We start from the raw sequence: 18,535 nt of genomic DNA on the forward strand, positions 1-18,535 counted from the left end.
GAAAAGCATGTCAGAATTATAAAAAGAGACAGAGAAGGGAATTTTATTCATGAGCTTTCCAAATGCATTTGCCATTATCACAGGCATGAGAATATTATTCTGCTGCTGTCAGGGGGCATGTGACTGGGGCTCCAGCCGTCAGAAAAATCACTGCCAGCTGTCAGAGGGCCAAGCCATTAAGGGCGATGGGCCAACACCAATCACACTGTCAAGAAATACAGTTGCTTGTCAAGAGATTAGCAGTCTGGCCTCCAAAGCCTTCGGAGAGCATTGGCTTCAAAAATGGAGACGGTCATGTGAATAGCGCAGAGTCTCTGGGAACAGAAGCAGTGGGGAAAAAAGCTCCTTTTAAAAGAGAAATGCAAGAAAGAAAGTGTTAAACTGTTTCTGGTTGGCTCTGGTACACCAGGAGCACTAAATGGCAGATAGCATCTTTGCTCTTATGGTATTTAAAAAAGAGAAAAAAATAAATTAATTCTTCCAGAAACACTGCTTGGCCTTCAATCAAATGGGCTGCTGCACAGGACTGACCTCTGAGCACATCACAGCTTTCTCTGGGAAGACTGGCTTGAGAGAGAAGCTGACCTGAGATGGAGTCTGGCTGAATTTTATTCCCCTTTCCTTCAAGCATCATCAGTCCCCTAAGGTGTATCAGTCTTACTCGACCATGGATGGGGTACGTGGCTTGGGAGTGCAGAACTGATGCAGGCATTTCAGTCCTGGAGTCCTCAGCCTTGTTTAGCCATGGTTCAAGAGCAAGTCCAGTCCTGGAACCAGCAGTGGCTTTTCCAAGGGCCCTTTTCTTACTCTACAGGTGACAAACCTAGGCTTGGTTTTTGAAGTCTAGCCAACAAGGGAGAGTCCCTGTATCCCCTTCCAGAGACAGTCATGCTCCAGTTCCTACCAGAACACTACAAAGCCAGTAATGTGGATCACAGAAATCACACAGCGTTCACAGAGGGAGCTCCACGTCTTGTGCTAAGCATTCTGCATCAAGTTTAAACCATATATTAGGGTTTCCTAACTCTTAGGTCACACCTACTGTGCCATTTGAACTCAGAAAACCACCGAATGATTCAGACCATCCATGGCTGCCACGCTCAGCACTTGGTACAGAGAGAGGTTGCCCAGGACAGTAATTCAGTATTATATCACATTGACTTACCATGGTCAGCCAAAATGCCTTAACGCAGAGAGAATTCACAATGTGATTCATGATGTAGCTTCATACGTTGTAATTAGGTAGCTCACATTGCAATTAAATGATTATGTCCACAAGCAATGGCATTCTGCAATACAACCTGAAGTGACTCACTTTGCAGGAGCTGATGCCACTGATAAAGAAGGGTTAGTGGTACCAAAGGTCTAGAAAATGTAGTGATAGGACAAGGAGTGATGCTTTTGAATGGATTGAGGGTAGAGGTAGGTTAGATACGAAGAAGACATTTTTCCCTCTGAGGGTGGTGAGGCCCTGGCACAGGTGCCCAGAGAAGCTGGGTCTGCCCCTGGATCCCTGGAAGGGTTCAAGGCCAGGTTGGATGGGGCTTTGGACACCCTGGGCTGGTGGGAGTTATCTCTGCCTATAGTATGGGGTTGGAGTTAGGTGGGCTTCGAGGTCCCTTCCAGCTCAAACCGGTCTGGGATTCTGTGATTCTATGAAAATTTCCTTTCCTTCTTCCTAGTGATGAGCTCTCTTATTGAGTCTGATCATCAAACATGTACCATGGGAATGACCACAGGACACAAGTCACCTCAGAAGAAAGCTGCAAGTGGAAATGTTTTACTGTATTTCCTTGTGTTTCTTTTTACCCCCCTTTTAGTTTGTAGATCTGAAATACCCAAGCTGTTCTAATAAAATCCATTTGAGCTGTCTGAGAAGAGTCTTTTATTAATGACTTATTAAGGGAAAGAGTTTGGTTGAGGTGTAAGTCAATTAGCTCACTGGTAATTAACCAATATCCAGAAAAGTTGCATAGGATTTTTGCCAAGTAAATAATGACTTGATCTCTTTTCTCTTCTCTCTCCTGCAGTAAATGGGAGAAACACAACAAAGGGTTGTTTTGGGATTTGGTTTTTTTATATATTTCCAGGCTAGGTAGAAAAATTTGCATATGCTTGGGGTAAATATGCCATTTTCCTAGAGATCAAGGAAGAAAACAGCAGCTGTCTTCCCCACTGTAGGTGCAGCACAATTGAGCGTGTTTCAAGTGTTGACTTTTAAAAATTCTTTTAGCATCTGACATTTTAATGTATCTGTACCTGCTTACCACTGAGACTTTCTGCTTGCTCCTAGCAGTTCCCCTCTTTTCTTGCAGAGGTTTCCACAAGCAGCAATACAAGGAAATTGCTGTCCCTGTCCATGAAACCAAATGCCAAGTGGTGCATGACTGGATGGGCACAGGGTTTGTAGAGCACTGGGTGGGGTATATCACCTTCCAAGTTCAGACATTAATCGATTCATTGAGGAAGATACAGTGAATGGATGGTTTGTGGGTGCTTTCTTCTCTAAACTGAAGGTTGTAAGAAAAGAGTGAGACATAGGTAGTAGCTAGTACTTTTACATCTACTCTCTCTGGGTTTTGGGGGTAAAAAGTCATAGAATCATAGAATATACTAAGTTGGAAGGCACCCACAAGGATCAATTCCAACTCCAAGCTTCAGTCATCCCTCAGAGACTTCAAATTGGCTGTCTTCCAGCCACTTTCTGACAATATTTTTTGACAATATTTTGCCTTCAACATTTGCCTTAAGTCACCCTTCCACTCTTGGGACTTCCACTCCTACAGTAGCTGATGACTGATCAGTCTTTGCTCGCCCTCCATCTGACTGTATACCCAGAACAGTAGGAATGGGAAGCATGGATATGCACCGGGAGCTGACACTTTAAATCTGTGGTGCCAGAAACTTCACCAGTAAGAATGTGGATGGGAGGAGGCCTAAGCTTGAGGAGATTTAGCTGGACATCTTAGTAAACTGATGCTGACACCCAAAAGCTCAGTATTCATGGCCACCTGTCTGCATAAGGTAGCTGCTAGTAGCAGGAGAGTCCTGCCAATGGCTTTGGACACTGTCAAGTCATATAAAATGTGGAGACTTCAAAATATTTCCTTCAGGGTTGAAAATACATTTGTTGTACAACAACTGCCTTTGCTCTGTGCACCAGCAACATCATGCCTACCACGTACAGATCCTTATTTCAACTGCAAGCTGCAGGTGCCCTCCCTTCCCTTCCTTCAAAAGGAGCTAGTTGTAAGAGAGATCCAGCAACGTGTTCTACTCCAAACCTTTCCTCAGGTCCATTCATGGGAAGCTTAAGCTCAACTCAGTTACTGAAACACAGATATTTAGCGTTCTTGGACACGAAGCAGCTGGGAGCCATATGGGGTATGAGGCTGGATCTAGGTGAGGTACAGCAGCCCCAGGGCATCCTGCCTGGCCTTCAGCTCCTGCCCTGAAAGAATCTCAAATAAAACAAGTCGCCAGCATTTAAATAAGTGTTCTGAGCCTTTAAGGCAGGATCCGAATTGACAGTAACACACTTAAATATCGTTACACGGTTCAGGCGAGTCTCTTCATCTTGAGCTTCACGACAAATTAGCAGGCGGAAAGAGACAGCTCGCTACAGCTTTCCTAAGGAGAAGGCTGTTTACAGCTGTAAACAATGAATCCTCACGGCATCTGGGTTTGCTTTTTTTAAAGCATGAGAAGAGCTACAAAGCACAAAGGCACCGATTCCCAGATTTCCTTTGAAAATCAAGGAGATAGAGGCACGTGTCATTGGTGCTTTCGGAAAGCGTCCCTCCCATCATAGATTTTTGTTTGTTGTTTCAGCGTAAGCTGGTGTGTGTTCACCATAGATATTTTGCAGCTCGGGGCTCTGCTTCACATCTAAAGGTGGATTAAGCTCCCCCTCTACTCTGCCCTGGTCAGGCCACACATGGAGTGTTGAGTCCAGTTCTGGGCTCCCTGATATAAAAAAGACAGGGATCTCCTGGAGAGACTCCAGCGGAGGGACACAAAGATGATTACGGGCCTGGAGCATCTCTCCTGTGAGGAAAGGCTGAGTGACCTGGGGCTGTTCAGCCTGGAGAAAATAAGGCTGAGAGGGGATCTGATCAATGGTTATCAATATCTGAAGGGTGGGACACAGGGGGAAATGGCCAGCCTCTTCTCAGTGGGCTGTGGGGACAGGACAAGGGGCGATGGCCTCAAGTTGGAGCACAGGAGGTTCCACACCCAATATGCAGAAGAACTTTTTCACGGTGAGGCTGACAGAGCCCTGGGACAGGCTGCCCGGGTGGGTTTGGAGTCTCCTTCTCTGGAGATATTCAAGACCTGTCTGGATGCCAACCTGTGCGACCTGTCCTAGGGACCCTGCTGTGGCAGGGGGGTTGGACCTGATGATCTCTTCAGGTCCCTTCCAACCCCTATGATTCTGTGATAACTGGAAAGGTTACTAAGACCAGTTCTCCTTCCACATGTTTCCAGTGTCAACTGCTTCTCCCTCAGGAATGGCTGAGCAGCAGGTTGATCTCCTGTACCAATTTCAGTCCTGCAAATTAGCGCGAACTGACATGATTTTTATTTCATGGTAATGCAACGGGTTTAAAGCTGCAGGTGCTTGGAGACACCTACACATGCTGTCTGCTTTCAGGGTAGTAACCAGTGGGAGCAGATAAACTTCAGCTTAATCCACAGCTATGAGAAAGCAAACATCCTGATTTGGGGAAAATGGGAGCTGTTGTGGATGGGGATCACCTGCCTCAGCCTTGGATTTGAAAGGTTTTGGGATACATCTCTGTGGTGGGCTGGTGTTGGCTAAAGGCCAGGTGCCCCCTCACAGCTGCTTTGTCGCTCGCACTCCTTAGCTTGACAGGGGAGAGAAAAATGGGTTGAGATAAGGACAGAGAGAGATCACTGAAACAAAAGTAATCTAATTTATTACCAAGCAAAGCAGAGTAATGAGAAATAAAGCCAAATCTTAAAAGACTTGCCTCCACCTCCCCCTTCTTTTCAGGCTCAACTTCACTTCTGAATTCTTTGTCTGCTTCCCCACCAGCGGCACAGGGGGACTGGGAATGGGGTTGTCATCAGTCCATCACACGTTGCCTCTGCTGCTCCTTCCTCCTCAGGGAAGCGCTCCTTACTCTTTGCCCCTGCTCCAGCATGGGTCCCTCCCATGGGAGACAGAACTCCATGAACTTCTCCAACATGAATCCTTTCCCCAAGGGCTTCAGCTCTTCACCACTGCCCCAAGCATGGGTTACTTCCACAGGGTGCCAATCTTTAGGACCAGACTGCTCCAGCATGGGTCCCCCATGGGGTCACAAGTCCTGCCAGCAAACCTGCTCCAGCATGTGTTCCTCTCTTCATAGGGCCACAGGTCCTGCCAGGAGCTTGCTCCAGTGGGGCTTCCCAAGGGATCACAGCCTTCTGTGGATGCCTCCACCTGCTATGGCGTGGGGTCCTCCATGGGCTGCAGGAGGACACCCTGTTTCACTACAGTCTTATGCAGGAGCTGCAGGGGATTCTCTGGTCCCCATCACCCTCTATGGGCTGGTAGCAGAGGATGGTGCTTGATCTTGATAGACCTGTTCAGACGAACTTGTACTAGGAAAAGGGTGGAGAAGAAAAATGCCTCCCTAAAATCTGCTTTGAGGACTGGATATAGGACTGAACCATCCTATGGATGAGGGAATATCCTCTCCTCAGCTGGTTGCACCTCTTTTTTTCAATACCTGTGCTCGGCAGCCCCTCTTTCATCAACCCTTTGTAACACTGTTTGGGTTGTTGTATTCATATCTGAGCCCTTCTGTGCTGGATGCTCCCAGTATCCAGAGGGTTCCTCTCTCCATAGGGCCACAGGTCCTGCCAGGAGCTTGCTCCAATGGGGCTTCCCATGGGATCACACCCTTCTGTGGATGCTGGATGCTCGCAGCATCCAGAGAGCTGAAATCTGTGATGCTGTCATCCACTACCATAGCCATTTGCCAAAATGCATAAAATAGCCTTGAAAATATGACTAAGAACAGTCAAATTACATTGGAGAGTTTATGAATATTTATAAGGCTCTAGGACTTGAGTCCCTTTGATGATGCTTTACAAATGCATAACTCCATTTAACTCCAGCGCAGACACATTTCTGCTTTACCTCGCTATGAATAGGAAATCAGTTCTGCTAAAGTCTGTGCAAGTTTCTTGGATCAGATCCTTCTACCTTCCAGAGAATAGACTTCTCTATTTCACTCATTCAGGTGCCAATGAATTTCCATGATATTATTTCCGGCATAATTATCATCATCCCAACAACAGCGCTCATAAAGAGCTCTTAAACTTCCAGGCACTTTACAAAGAGTCTGATTCAGCCTCATATAATCCTGCTTTTGGCATCTTACTCATGCTATCTGCATATAAATCAATGGGATAAATTACATGCTACACAGGATCAGGCTTGCAGGATCTAGAGGTGTTAATGACCTTTTTCTGTCACGAGTACAGACTAGACGATTACCAGAAAGCTGTCAATTGATGACATTTTGAGATGTGGTATTTGGAAGCCCACACTATCATGGCATATGAGACTTCAGAGCTGAGATCCCTGGCTTGGGATTCCACACCTCAGATGATGTATACACTACAACCTAGTAAAATAACACCTTAGAAGAGGCACAGGTTCATAATTAAGGTAAAATTTGAAGAGGCAATTTGTGGCACAAAATTAATCTTCATTTATGTGGCTGATACCTTTATTTTAACATTATCAGAAACAAGTGAAAGCATCTCCAGGATTTTGTGTCGATTTTATCTCCCCCTTGGCATGTGTATATTGATGAGAGAGAAGATGTACAATCTTCTCCAACATATGTAGCCATAACGAGTTCTAATCAATCTGTTTGTTAGGTCTCATTTTATGCAGAAATTAAACAACCAGTAGCACAAGCCAAGAAAGAGCGCCTGCATGAAGCAGAGATAGCAAAAAATGTTCTTATGCAGGTGTCATTCCCTGAATTTCATGGATCACAAAGAAAAACAGCCAAACACGTGCAATATTTGAACAGCGGTCCTTTCCCAATCCCAAGCAAAAAACCCCAAATAATACTGGATCCCCACACAGGATATATCCCTCTAGTGGTACAAACAGACATGATTCCACCTAACGTCACAGAACCACAGGATCACACAGAATGACAGAATGATAGGGGTTGGAAGGGACCTCTGGAGATCATCTGGTCCAACTGCCCTGCAAGAGCAGGATCACTTAGATTAGATCACACAGGAACATGTCCAGCTGGGGTTTGAATGTCTTCAGAGAAGGAGACTCCACAACCTCTCTGGACAGTCTGTTCCAGTGCCCTGTCACCCTCACAGTAAAGAAGTTTTTTCTTATGTTCCCATGAAACCTCCTCTGCTCCAGCTTGCACCTATTGCCTCTTGTCCTATCGCTGCTATCACTGAGAAGAGCCTGGCTCTGGCCTCCTGACTCTCACCCTGACACTGATGAGGTCACCCCTCAGTCTCCTCTCCTCCAAGCTAAAGAGGCCCAGCTCCCTCAGCCTCTCCTCATAACGAAGGTGTTCCACTCCATCATCTCAGTGTCCCTGCACTGGACTCTTTCAAGGAGTTCTGTGTCCTTCTTGAACTAAGGGGCCCAGAACTGGACCTGATATTCTAGATGTGGTCTTACCAGGGCAGAGTACAGGGGGAGAAGGACCTCTCTTGACTTTACTAACCACACCCCTTCTAATACACCCCAGGATGCCACTGGCTTTATTAGCCACAAGGGCACATTGCTGGTCATGGTCATCCTGCTGCCCCCAGGACCCTTTTACCTGTGCTGCTCTCCAACAGATCTGTCCTTAACCCATGCTGGCACCTGGGATTGTTCTTCCAGTTAAGCCATGAGGCTTCTGGGCAGCATAAAACTGTATGGAAAGAGGATTCTTTTGCCACAGGCAACCTGAGGCCACCGGAAATTACTGCATTGGCATGTGAAGTACTTTTCTGATAATGCAGCTCTATGCTTGCTCCTCTTCTTGTCGAGTATTTCAGAATCAAGACATTCCCTCCATAGGACATAGAGATCAGACCAAAAAAAAAATCCAACACCTGTGACATAGGTAAGTTTGACTGTCTAAGCAGATAGGGCACATTTACATACATTAAATGACTTCCAGCTGTTACATTATACCAGCACAGTAATGTACACTACACTTTATAGCTCAAGGCTATAAAGGAAAAGTATTGCTTTTAATATAAATTACCATAACAGCTGAAATGGTCAAAATTGGTTTTGTAGAAAATGAATTTACCTTTACAAAATAGCTTCAGAAAAACAAAAACAAAACATGTATTCTAATGATCTGTGGCTGCCTCTTCAGTGCCAGCCTCCTGAGTGCAGTGACTAAAATGTTTGCCAGAGTTCAACAGCAGAGAAGCAAACCACAGAATGAGTCAGAAATAAAGGCACATTATGATGGAGAATACTACAGAAAAGTGTCAAATCAATAAAAGTTCCCCAATGGTTCAAATTCAGGGCTAGCTATGCATTTTGGCTTGTCTTTCTACCTAGAAAAAAACCCCAGAATGGGTAACAACCCAAATGGTTGGTGGGACCTACCCCATACCACCTTTCATCAACTTCTCTTACCCAATTTTAAAGATAGTTTCACATCTGACTTTGTTTCTATCGTAGGTACAAATGCCAAATACACGTGTGATGAGAAAAGAAACAAGCATCAGTATTTTAAATTATTTATTTAAAGTTAACTGCAAATGCATGTTAGATAAATTGTTTGTGCTTTCATATTGTCCCCATTTTGTGCTCCTGGTGTGCAGATGGGATATTTGACAGGTTTTGGTTTTTCTTTCATTTCTGAACTACTGCAATTTCACATTTGGAATTTATCTTTCTGCTAAAGACCTTTTAAAGTGGTTAACTACAATAACAAGACAGGTTAGAGCCCTAAAACCTTCCTTACTATATAAACTGAACCCTCAAAACTCCCAAAAAACTGAAGCACATCAAGCAGGCTAGAATATTCCTCAATGTTTACAACCAGTTTTGTGCTTCTGAATCCGTTTGGTACTCTTCCAGACCTTAACCTTGAAAGTCTGAAGCTGGGGAAGATAAGCTGTATCTGAAAATAATAGAAAGACAGGTCTGAATTAAAAAATGCACTGTGATTTTGATGAAGTTTTGACTATGTATTCTATCATTCCCAAGTGATAGTTCTGTTGTATTCAGCTCTGGTGAGGCTGCACCTCGAGTGCTGTGTCCAGTTCTGTGCTCCTCACTACAGGAAGGACGCTGAGATGCTGGAGTGCATCCACAGAAGGGCAACAAAGCTGGTGAAAGGTCTGGACCACAAGTCCTGTGAGGAGCAGCTGAGGGAGCTGGGGCTTTTTAGTCTTGAGAAAAGGAGGCTGACGGGAGACCTTATCACGCCCTGCAACTACTCGCAAGGCAGTTGCAGAGATGTTGGGGTTGGTCTCTTCTCTCAGGTGACAAGCGATAGGATGAGAGGAAATGGCTTAAAATTGCACCAGGAGAGATTTAGGTTGGTTATCAGGAAGAATTTCTGTACTGAAAGGGTTGTCAGGCATTGGAACAGGCTCTGCCCATGGAAGTGGTGGAGTCACCATCCCTGGAGGTATTTAAAAGGTGTGTGGATGTTGTGCTTGAGGACATGATCTAGAGGTGGAACAGGCAGGGTCAGGCTGTGGCTGGACTCGATGATTTAAAGGGTCTCTTCCAACCCAGGTGATTCTATGATAAATACATCTCTACCTAACATGGAAAGTAAAAATGTATGAGCTGAGCTGAAGAAGGTTGATTACTCTTCACAACAGATGTATACATTAAGGAACATCAGGATTTGCACTACTGAAAGATCTGTGTTTAGCCTGCAGGTTTTTAGCTTACAGTATGAGAGGTGAAGGGGAAAAAAATGTGGAAAAATAAGTTTGTGTCTTCATACACAGGTGTAATGAATTCTGCTGAGCAGCAGGATGTAAACACTGCACCGACCTCAAGGTCTGCCCAAAGCCTCTCTCTTTTTCTAAGACATAGAGAAATATACAATATGATGAGGCCTTTACTTGTGTGCTTTGTTCATGTGTTTCAAGTTTGGGGTTGGGGTTTCTTCTCCTTTTTAGCCTCTACTTGCCTTTGGAAGCCGTCTCTGCTTGAGAAGTGCTCTACATATTGTGGGTGTAAGCGTAGTATGTGTAGTAAGTTCTGAGGAACTAAAAAAAGGCATCAAGCTGAGAGAAAACCCCCGGCGTAGTAGGCAGCGCTATAAAAAACCCACCCTCCTTCCTCCTCCCTCCCAGCCCACGATCTACAAGAAACAGTCGCCTCCCTCGCCGAAAAACGTGCTGCCTCACTCGAGTTTACAAACCCTCCTCCAAAGAAAGCCAAAGGCGGAGGGGGGTAAAACCACCTCGGCGCTACCGAAGCGACCCGGGCGTTCGGGGCGGATGAGGAGAGAGTGACCGCGGCTGGGCCGCCGCTGAGCCCGCCCTGCCTCCCGCCTCGGCAGGGCCGGCCCGTCCTTCGGGGACAAACGGCTCTCCCCTCCTTTCCCCCTCCGCGGATTTTCCCTAAATCTGCCTCCCCCCCTTCCTCCTTGGTATTTTTTCTCCCTTTCAAGCTTTGCCCCGACTACAGATGACCAGGACGACGCCAAACCCGGCCATCTCGCGCCCGCAGGCCGCCGCTGTAGCAACGCCCGCCCCGTTCTGCCCTCCTCTCTTCCCCCGCCGCTGTCTCCGCGGCTCGGTGGCTCCTCCTCGGCCGGGCGGGCCCAGAGCTGTTCCCCGCCCGCCGCTGCCGTGCTCCGGGCCCAGTGCCCTTTTTTACTCCTCCCCCTCGCTCCGCTCTGGCCTGAAGCGGGCGCCGCGATGGCTCCGGCAGCTGACCGGGAGGGCTATTGGGGCCCGCCGACCTCCACCCTGGAGTGGTGCGAGGAGAACTACGCCGTCTCCTACTACATCGCCGAGTTCTGTGAGTGGCCGCCCCGCGGTCCTTGCTCCGGGCCCGGGGTCCGCGTTCCGCTGCCGCCTCAGTCATCACCCCGTTCCTTCCCCGCAGTCTTCCGTGCCCTCATCCCACTGGCTAGGCCCCGCGGCGGGGAGCCCCCCCCTCTTCCTCCGTTGCCCTTCTTTTCTGAGGGGGTCAAAGGGCGGGCTAACGGGGCTCCAGCCCCTCAGTCAGCCCCGGCGGGTGGAAATGCGTGTTTTCCTCTCTCCTTCCCCCTTCCCCCCCCCCCCCATATCTGTGTTTTGGGGGAGTGGTGTAGCCCCCTCCTCACCCCGTGTTGTTTGGCCCCCTCCTCTTGCTCCCCCACAATGCCTGTCTCTTCGTCCTGAGTCTGAACTGAGGGTAGGGCAGGAGGAGGGTGTCGTGGGGCTTTGGGAGGCATCAGAGGGGGTGTCTGGCGAAGTGGGTCATGGTGGGGCTCGGCCCTGGAGCAGGGGTGGTTGTGTGGCGATGTGTGGATGGTCGAAGACTGGAGTTTTGACCGAAATCGCGCTTGGGGATGGGTCTGCGGCTCTGCTCCCCTTGAGAGGAGGTGGGAGCATCTGCCCGGCCACGGCTGTCAGCCCAAGGAAAACCGTTTAGGGACAGCAGGGAGGGAGAAGGTAACTATGGAAAAGACATCCTGATCCAGGAGAGGCACCTTTGCCCCAACTGGTGCTTAGTGGGTCTTGTCGGCCATCAGTTTGCTCTGTTGCAGGTGGTGGATTTTTAGGGTAGCTCAGAGGAACAGCAAGAGACCCAGCTGTTGTTTTGACCTCACAACTCCATTATTCAGAGGGAGTTGGGAATCTAAATGTGTTGAAGTGCGTTTTAATGGAAGAAGAAGGTACTTCAACTATAAGGCCATCCAACAGGTGCTTGAGAGGTCATGGGTTGCAGACTAAAAGAACAGTCCCTCTGTTGCTGATGTTGTGTTGGAAAATTAAGTGGTTTTGTGTCCTGGGCAGTGACTGTAAAGGGTGTAGTAGTCAGCTACATGCTGAGAAACACCCTGCCCTACAAAAAAGCTTTCGCAGGTATAAGATAGGCAGCTGCTTTTGAAGTGTTGACACCCTAGGAAAATAGTACTAAAGTTAACAGGCTCACCTACCTTGGAGTGGGCGATCTGAGGAGGCCTTTTGCATAGCTGGGATGCCTCAGCAGTGCTTTGGAAAAGCTTGGCATGAAAGACATGGAAAGTTCTGGGTGTCCATGCCAGGCTGTGACTCCTGGTTACTAACACTGACTTGGGTGAAGGACCAAAATGAATAGTTATGAAAGAGGTTTCAGAGTGTGGGAATGGGAAGGAGTACAGGAACTGAACAACAGTAGCATAGGCAGCATAGAAACTTGCAGGAAAAAGGAAGTTGGTGTGTAGATTTATGGCTGAGAAAGAGGCAGGCTGGCTGAAGAGGGAACAAAATTAAATGCTCTTAAAGCAGGGCAAACTTAGAAGCCTTTAAATAGAAGGAGACTTTTGCAGAGTATGTATTTTTGTATTTTCCTCGTGGTAAAACAGTAATTTGTGAGATAATCCTCATGGGGAAGAGGAAGCACTCTGTTGCTTCACCCATGTAAAAATAAATTTGACTAGCATGTAAATTTTTGAAATAGTCCCTGCATTGTTGGCCCTATGAACTGATACTTTTCATCTGCTTCTAGATTATGCAAGAGAAAGATCCAGATGAGATTAACAGTGGGAGGCGGAAAGGTGTGTGTTCTGAAGAAAAAAGAGACTAATTACAGATGGTCTGGTCTCTCCTTACAGTTTTGGTGTTTAGGACAACAGGCTGCTGGTCTCTCAGTTGCACTGAAAAAAAGATGTGTGTAAATTAGACCATTTAAATTGTCCAGGCTTAAAAAGTAAAACAGTAAATAAGCCCACTTTATTTTAGGGTTATCGTAACAGTAGATAACTTCAGTGGAGATGTCAAGATGGTTTAAATTCTCTTTGGCAAGAATTTTGTCATTCCTTTTTCAGGGTCAGCGGAAATGATCTTGGGTTTTGTTTTTCATTGTTGGTTGGTTTGGGTTTTTTTCAGTATATGAACCCACTGCATTTCAGTCTTAGCCAAGAAAAGTTGCTTGGCAATGTATCTTTCATTAAACAACTCAGGGGTCTTTTCCAACTTTCTGTAAAATACTTAATGTCAAACTAATAACATTGGAAGATGAGGTGTTACCTTAAAATCTAGTTGTTTTAATGTAAGAGCTGAGAGTGTATTTGAGGTCTCTGTGGTCCAGAGATCTGCTGTCAGTTGCTGTGCCCTTATGGCCTCCTTGCTCTATCAAAAATTCGAATTCTGAGAGCAAACAAACTAGAAAGTACAAAAATATTTTTGTCATCTCAGAGTTCTCATTATGGTTGTTTTTGGTGTTCCTGATTTAAAATCTCACTCACAGCCTGTATTCAGCACTATCTTACACAAAGAGTGAGAATCCGTTTCTCACTTACTGCTGCCTTGTCACTCAGTTAAGCTGATGGTGTTTCCAAAAATTAGCATTAAATGTTGATTATAAATTATTTATAAGAAGCTATTGGAGGCCCAAAGCTTGAAGGACAGTGGCAGGTCCAAATTGAGTATTAATGTTTTCCTCAGGCTGCAGGCTGGAGAGCCAAACTGAAAGCTTGTTGTGCAAATTACATCTTTCTGCCATTTAGCAATTTGTTTTTAATATGCTAATTTTAGTACAAATTGCTACACTGTGTTCCAGAAGCCTACATGCAGTTCTTTGCCCTCCGCTCTTTAAAGAGCAAGTGTAAATGATGGCAGCTAAGCTAGCCCTGATGTATTCAGGGGTGTGAAGGTGAGGTGAAGAGTCTTTGTAGCACTTTATACTTGGATCCTCTGATGTACCCCAAACACAGTGACCTGTGCTCAAACACTGATTTTTTTTTAATAGTGAAAAATGCTTTTCCTCAGCCTCAATCTGCACCTAGCCAGTTTTCTTCCCTTCTGGGGGTGGATGACTAACTGCTGTACGTCCTCCTGTAGAATATTAAACCAATTAAAACGGAAAACCAGTTGAAAAGAATTATTTTGCCAGCTTGACTATGTTAAACCCTAAAACACTGATCGAGTCTGTTGTATGGTGGTGTAATTCCTTTGGGGTTTCACCAGAGTTTTGGATTGACTCTTGCGTGCTGGAGGGCAAGCAGTAGAAATGTTGGGTTTTTTTCTTTTTAAACAAATCTTGTCCAGCTCTCAGTGAGTTACCCAACCTTTCGTACACCGACAGAAGCAAAATAATAATAAAGGAAAAAAACTCATCCTCCTCCCACCCAAACAAACAGAACAAGGTCAAATGCAAGTGCTGTTGTTTAACACTAAGTGATTAAATGTTACAGTTTACTCTTTATTTTAGCAGGATTGATGTTTTTAGGCCAGTTTAGCCCACATAGTGTTCAGATTTGGGGTTCTGTTTGTTGTGAGTGTCCACAGAAGTGCCTTACAGGGATGATAGTGAATGTAAGAAGAAGTTTTCTTGTAGAATATGAGGAGTGGATATAACTAATATTCATAGATTTCCTTTGAGGAAAAAAACAGAGAGGAGTATCAATTTAAACAATTTAAATTCAAAGGAGCTCTCTGTAATACCCAAGGGCTTATAATTCCCAGTCAGGAGAGTCATGGGGGTGAATTTGTTGCTCTTATCAACTCAGTGCTGGGTTTCAGTTTGCATCAAACCTGAGTGATGTTTCCAGGGATGTGAAATATTGCCTCAAGCTATCATTGTCCATGAGTAATATGCATCACCTACAACATGACTGCTTTTGAGATATTATATCCTTATGTTGACATTTACAGCAGCAAGTATCTGGAATATAGCTTCGGGCTTCTCAAGGAATTGGTGAAATCATTTCTTTCTTGGCTTCTGGTCCTGTCTCAGTATGTTCAGCTGCCTTCATACAAGGAAAGATCTTTTTTATTTATTTTTTTATATTAGCAGGTTTATATCCATCACTTTGTGTTTTCCTTAGAGATCTGATAAATATTTATAACTCTGCTTTCCTTATGGAACCCTTATTTAGGAAAAAAACCAACCCGACCAACGAATCATGAGAATCTGCCCATGTTTCTATCTGCTTTGGCTGATCTTGCTTAAATCCCTCCTATTTTTGCATCAAAGAGACTGAGATCACTGTTACCTGTGGTGTTAGATGCAAAATATCTCATGAATGTAGTGAATGCCATCCAACCATTCTCAACATTGTGAACAGTGACACAAAATCACTGGGTGTTCTTTAAGATTTGCTCACAAAAAGAGCCCCAAACCCCGTCTGTCAAAGATGCACAGCTCTCTGTTTTGCAAGGGGGTCATTACTTTGGAACTTAACAACTTGCAAAATGTACTTCACAGAATCACAGAATCGTAGGGGTTGGAAGGGGCCTCGAGAGATCATCGGGTCCAACCCCCCTGCCAAAGCAGCTCCCTAGGACAGGTCGCACAGGTCGGCGTCCAGACGGGTCTGGAATATCTCCAGAGAAGGAGACTCCACAACCCCCTGGGCAGCCTGTCCCAGGACTCCCTCACCCTCACTGTGTAAAAGTTCTTCCACATGTTGGTGTGGAACTTCCTATGCTCCAACTTGCAGCCCTTGCCCCTTGTCCTGTCTCCACAGCCCACTGAGAAGGGGCTGGCCATTTCCCCCTGTGTCCCATGCTTAAGATATTTATAAACTTTAATTAGGTCCCCCCTTAGTCTTCTCAAGACTGAACAGTCCCAGCTCACTCAGCCTTTCCTCATAGGGAAGATGTTCCAGGCCCTTAATCATCTTTGTAGCCCTTCTTTGGACTCTCTCCAGGAGATCCCTGTCTTCTTTATACCAGGGAGCCCAGAACTGGACACAGTACTCCAGGTGGGGCCTGACCAGGGCAGAGTAGAGGGGGAGGATCACCTCCTTTGAGCTGCTGGCCACACTCTTCCTGATGCATCCCAGGATCCCATTGGCACTCTTAGCCACCAGTGCACACTGCTGGCTCATAGCCAACCTGTCGTCAACCAGGAACCCCCAGGTCCTTCACAGAGCTCTTCTCCAGCAGGTTATCCCCCAGCCTGTACCAATAGAGACGGTTATTCCTATAACTCCAGGTTAGAATAATGTCATTAATACTGAATTTTGACTGCCACATACGTACTGTCACCTGTTCCTCTCGGGCCTCCTGCTGTACTTTGCCTCCTTTGCCAGAGGCTTTGGAAAGCAGCCAGAGGCTGTTGGGCAAGGTACTATCCCTACGAGCTAAAAAAAATAAAATCAAGGTAACTCTGGCTTCCAGAGTTTGCCTTTTCTTCTGATAATAATGTAGCAGGTGAAGGGACACTCATTGGGATTAATTGGGTGTGATCAACAGCCTGGCTGTGGCTGAACTACTTAAAGACATGACACAGGTGAGTTCTAAAGTGCTGTTTAAGAGAAGACAGTGTTACAGCCTCACAGACTTAAAGACTGAAAGGGATGTGAGTGTGTAACTTAAATGACCTAATTGCAGGAAGCCTCATCACAGGTTTTCTCTTTAAATTCATCAGGCTTCTCAAGGGAGCTCCCTCATCCAAGGGGGCAGTACAGACAGAAAAGGGAGTATCACAACTAATTGATGGTGGCTATAATGTAGTGTCAAGTGGAGTGTACAGAGCAGTGCTCAGCTGTGGGGATGCTCTTCAGGATGAACGCTTCCAGCTTGCTATTTGTGCTGCAGACAGAAAGAATTTGCTATCAAAGAATAGTAACGTGGAAATAAACTCACAAGCCAGATGGATGGTCTCTGCTGTTGTGCTTTCTTATTTCTTTAATGATTTTAAGTGATTTTGAGTCATTTGCAAATACCCTTGCATTCATTTATTTCCCCTTCCAGGTTGTAAATGTATATGCTTAAGTATAGGAAGTTCCATCTGAGTGTCAGGACGAACTTTGTCACTGTGAGGGTGATGGAGCCCTAGGACAGGCTGCCCAGAGAGGTTGTGGAGTCTCCTTCTCTGGAGATGTTCAAGCCCGCCTGGACACGTTCCTGTGTGATTTAATGTGGGTGATCCTGCTCTGGAAGAGGAGTTGGATTAGATGATCTTTCGAGGTCCCATCCAACTCCTCTGTGTTTCCTGAAGTTGTGCCAGGGGAAGTTTAGGTTGGGCATTAGGAAAAATTTCTTTACTGCAAGGGTTGTCAGATACTGGAACAGGCTTCCCAGGGAGGTGGTTGAATCACCATCCCTGGAGGTGTTTAAAAGAAAAGTAGATGTTGTGCTTGGTGACATGGTCTGGTGTTGGACCTAGTAGGGCTGGATAGATGGTTGAACTCGATGTGGAAGGTCTTTTCCATCCAAAACCATTCTAAGGTGATTTTATGGCACTGTTTTGCTGCATTTTGCTACAACTAATGATTTATGTGTTAATTTTTAAAAACTTACTCCTTTTTTTTCCTGTAGCCCATGGTGCAGCTCTACCTCTCATCTCATGCGACCTTAATCTTCTGTTTTACCAAGAGTTTTCTTTGAAAGGTCATGGAAGTCTTACATTTGCCCACCCAACAGTTCCCATGTATCCATCACATACCCATCCGTGCTTAGAATGTCACGACTGCTGTGGTAATGGATCACGTGTGTTTATCTACTAATACTTCTGTAGTTACTGAGTTAGAATAAAATTCTTAAGTATGGTTTAACAAAGCGTTTGATTACTCTATAATTAGTGCTTCATATTCAGTACTTGTACAGCTGACAATTGGACATCTGCCACTCCAAATGGTAACAGCATAGTGGCATTTGTACAATTTAATTACGCCTATGTGCAAACTAAGGCAGAGAGGCTTGGGAACTGCGTGATACGAATTCGCAGAACAGTAGCTAGAAATAGGGAGATTAACGTAAAATTATGGTAAGGGAACACTACTGACTTTTAAATGGCTTTAAATGAGCCTTTAGTCACAGATAAAAAAGACTCTTGTCATAATTGAAAGACAAAAATGTTTTCATTCTGGGGCTTGTTGTGTCTTTGTGTGTGTGAAGCTGTTATTTACGTACTGCATTTTCTATATTTGCTGGAGCCTTTCAGAGACCAGTGGGGAAGATGTGTTTTTTAAACAAAAGACAGATTTAATAATTGCTGTGGAGATGTTCAGAAAGAATTCTGGGGAGTTGTCTCCAGTCCCAACAGCTGAGCAGTATAGGGCTGTTTTGTCTTGCAACATATGCGAGTTCTAACATGCTTGGCTGTTTATCTTAAGACCTAAAGAGTATCTTAGAAAGGTTCATGGATCATAAAAGTTTAAGAATCTGCCAAGAGTACTTTTAGTTCAAAATATGTATCACAAAATGAAATTTATAATGCTAGAAGAGAGGCTACTTACAAATGGTTATCAGGAAAAACTTCCCTGCCTATGCTTTGAGTTTTCTAGGTATGGGGTTGTCTATACCTGCCTCATTAATTACAGCCATTTTTCAGTCCATTAGCAGAGAAGCTGAGCTGCTGCATGAATTAATAGTGCTTGGTTATTCTGTGGTTGTAGAAGTACAAGGAAGG

At 45.4% G+C, this 18,535-nt stretch overlaps 1 protein-coding gene across 1 annotated transcript in view; it reads left to right on the forward strand.

Moving 5' to 3' along the window:
- Positions 1–10,902: 10,902 nt before the first annotated feature.
- Positions 10,903–18,535, forward strand: part of ACER3 (alkaline ceramidase 3) — a gene marked incomplete at both ends in the record, with an annotated part of 61,227 nt that continues 53,594 nt past the window's right edge. The window contains one exon of the mRNA XM_084261772.1: positions 10,903–11,005. Within this exon, the coding sequence (XP_084117898.1) occupies positions 10,903–11,005 (103 nt within the window). The remainder of the gene's footprint in view (positions 11,006–18,535) is intronic.

This window comes from Gallinula chloropus (assembly GCF_964237585.1).
Source record: "Gallinula chloropus genome assembly, chromosome: 1".
Lineage (NCBI taxonomy): Eukaryota > Metazoa > Chordata > Aves > Gruiformes > Rallidae > Gallinula > Gallinula chloropus.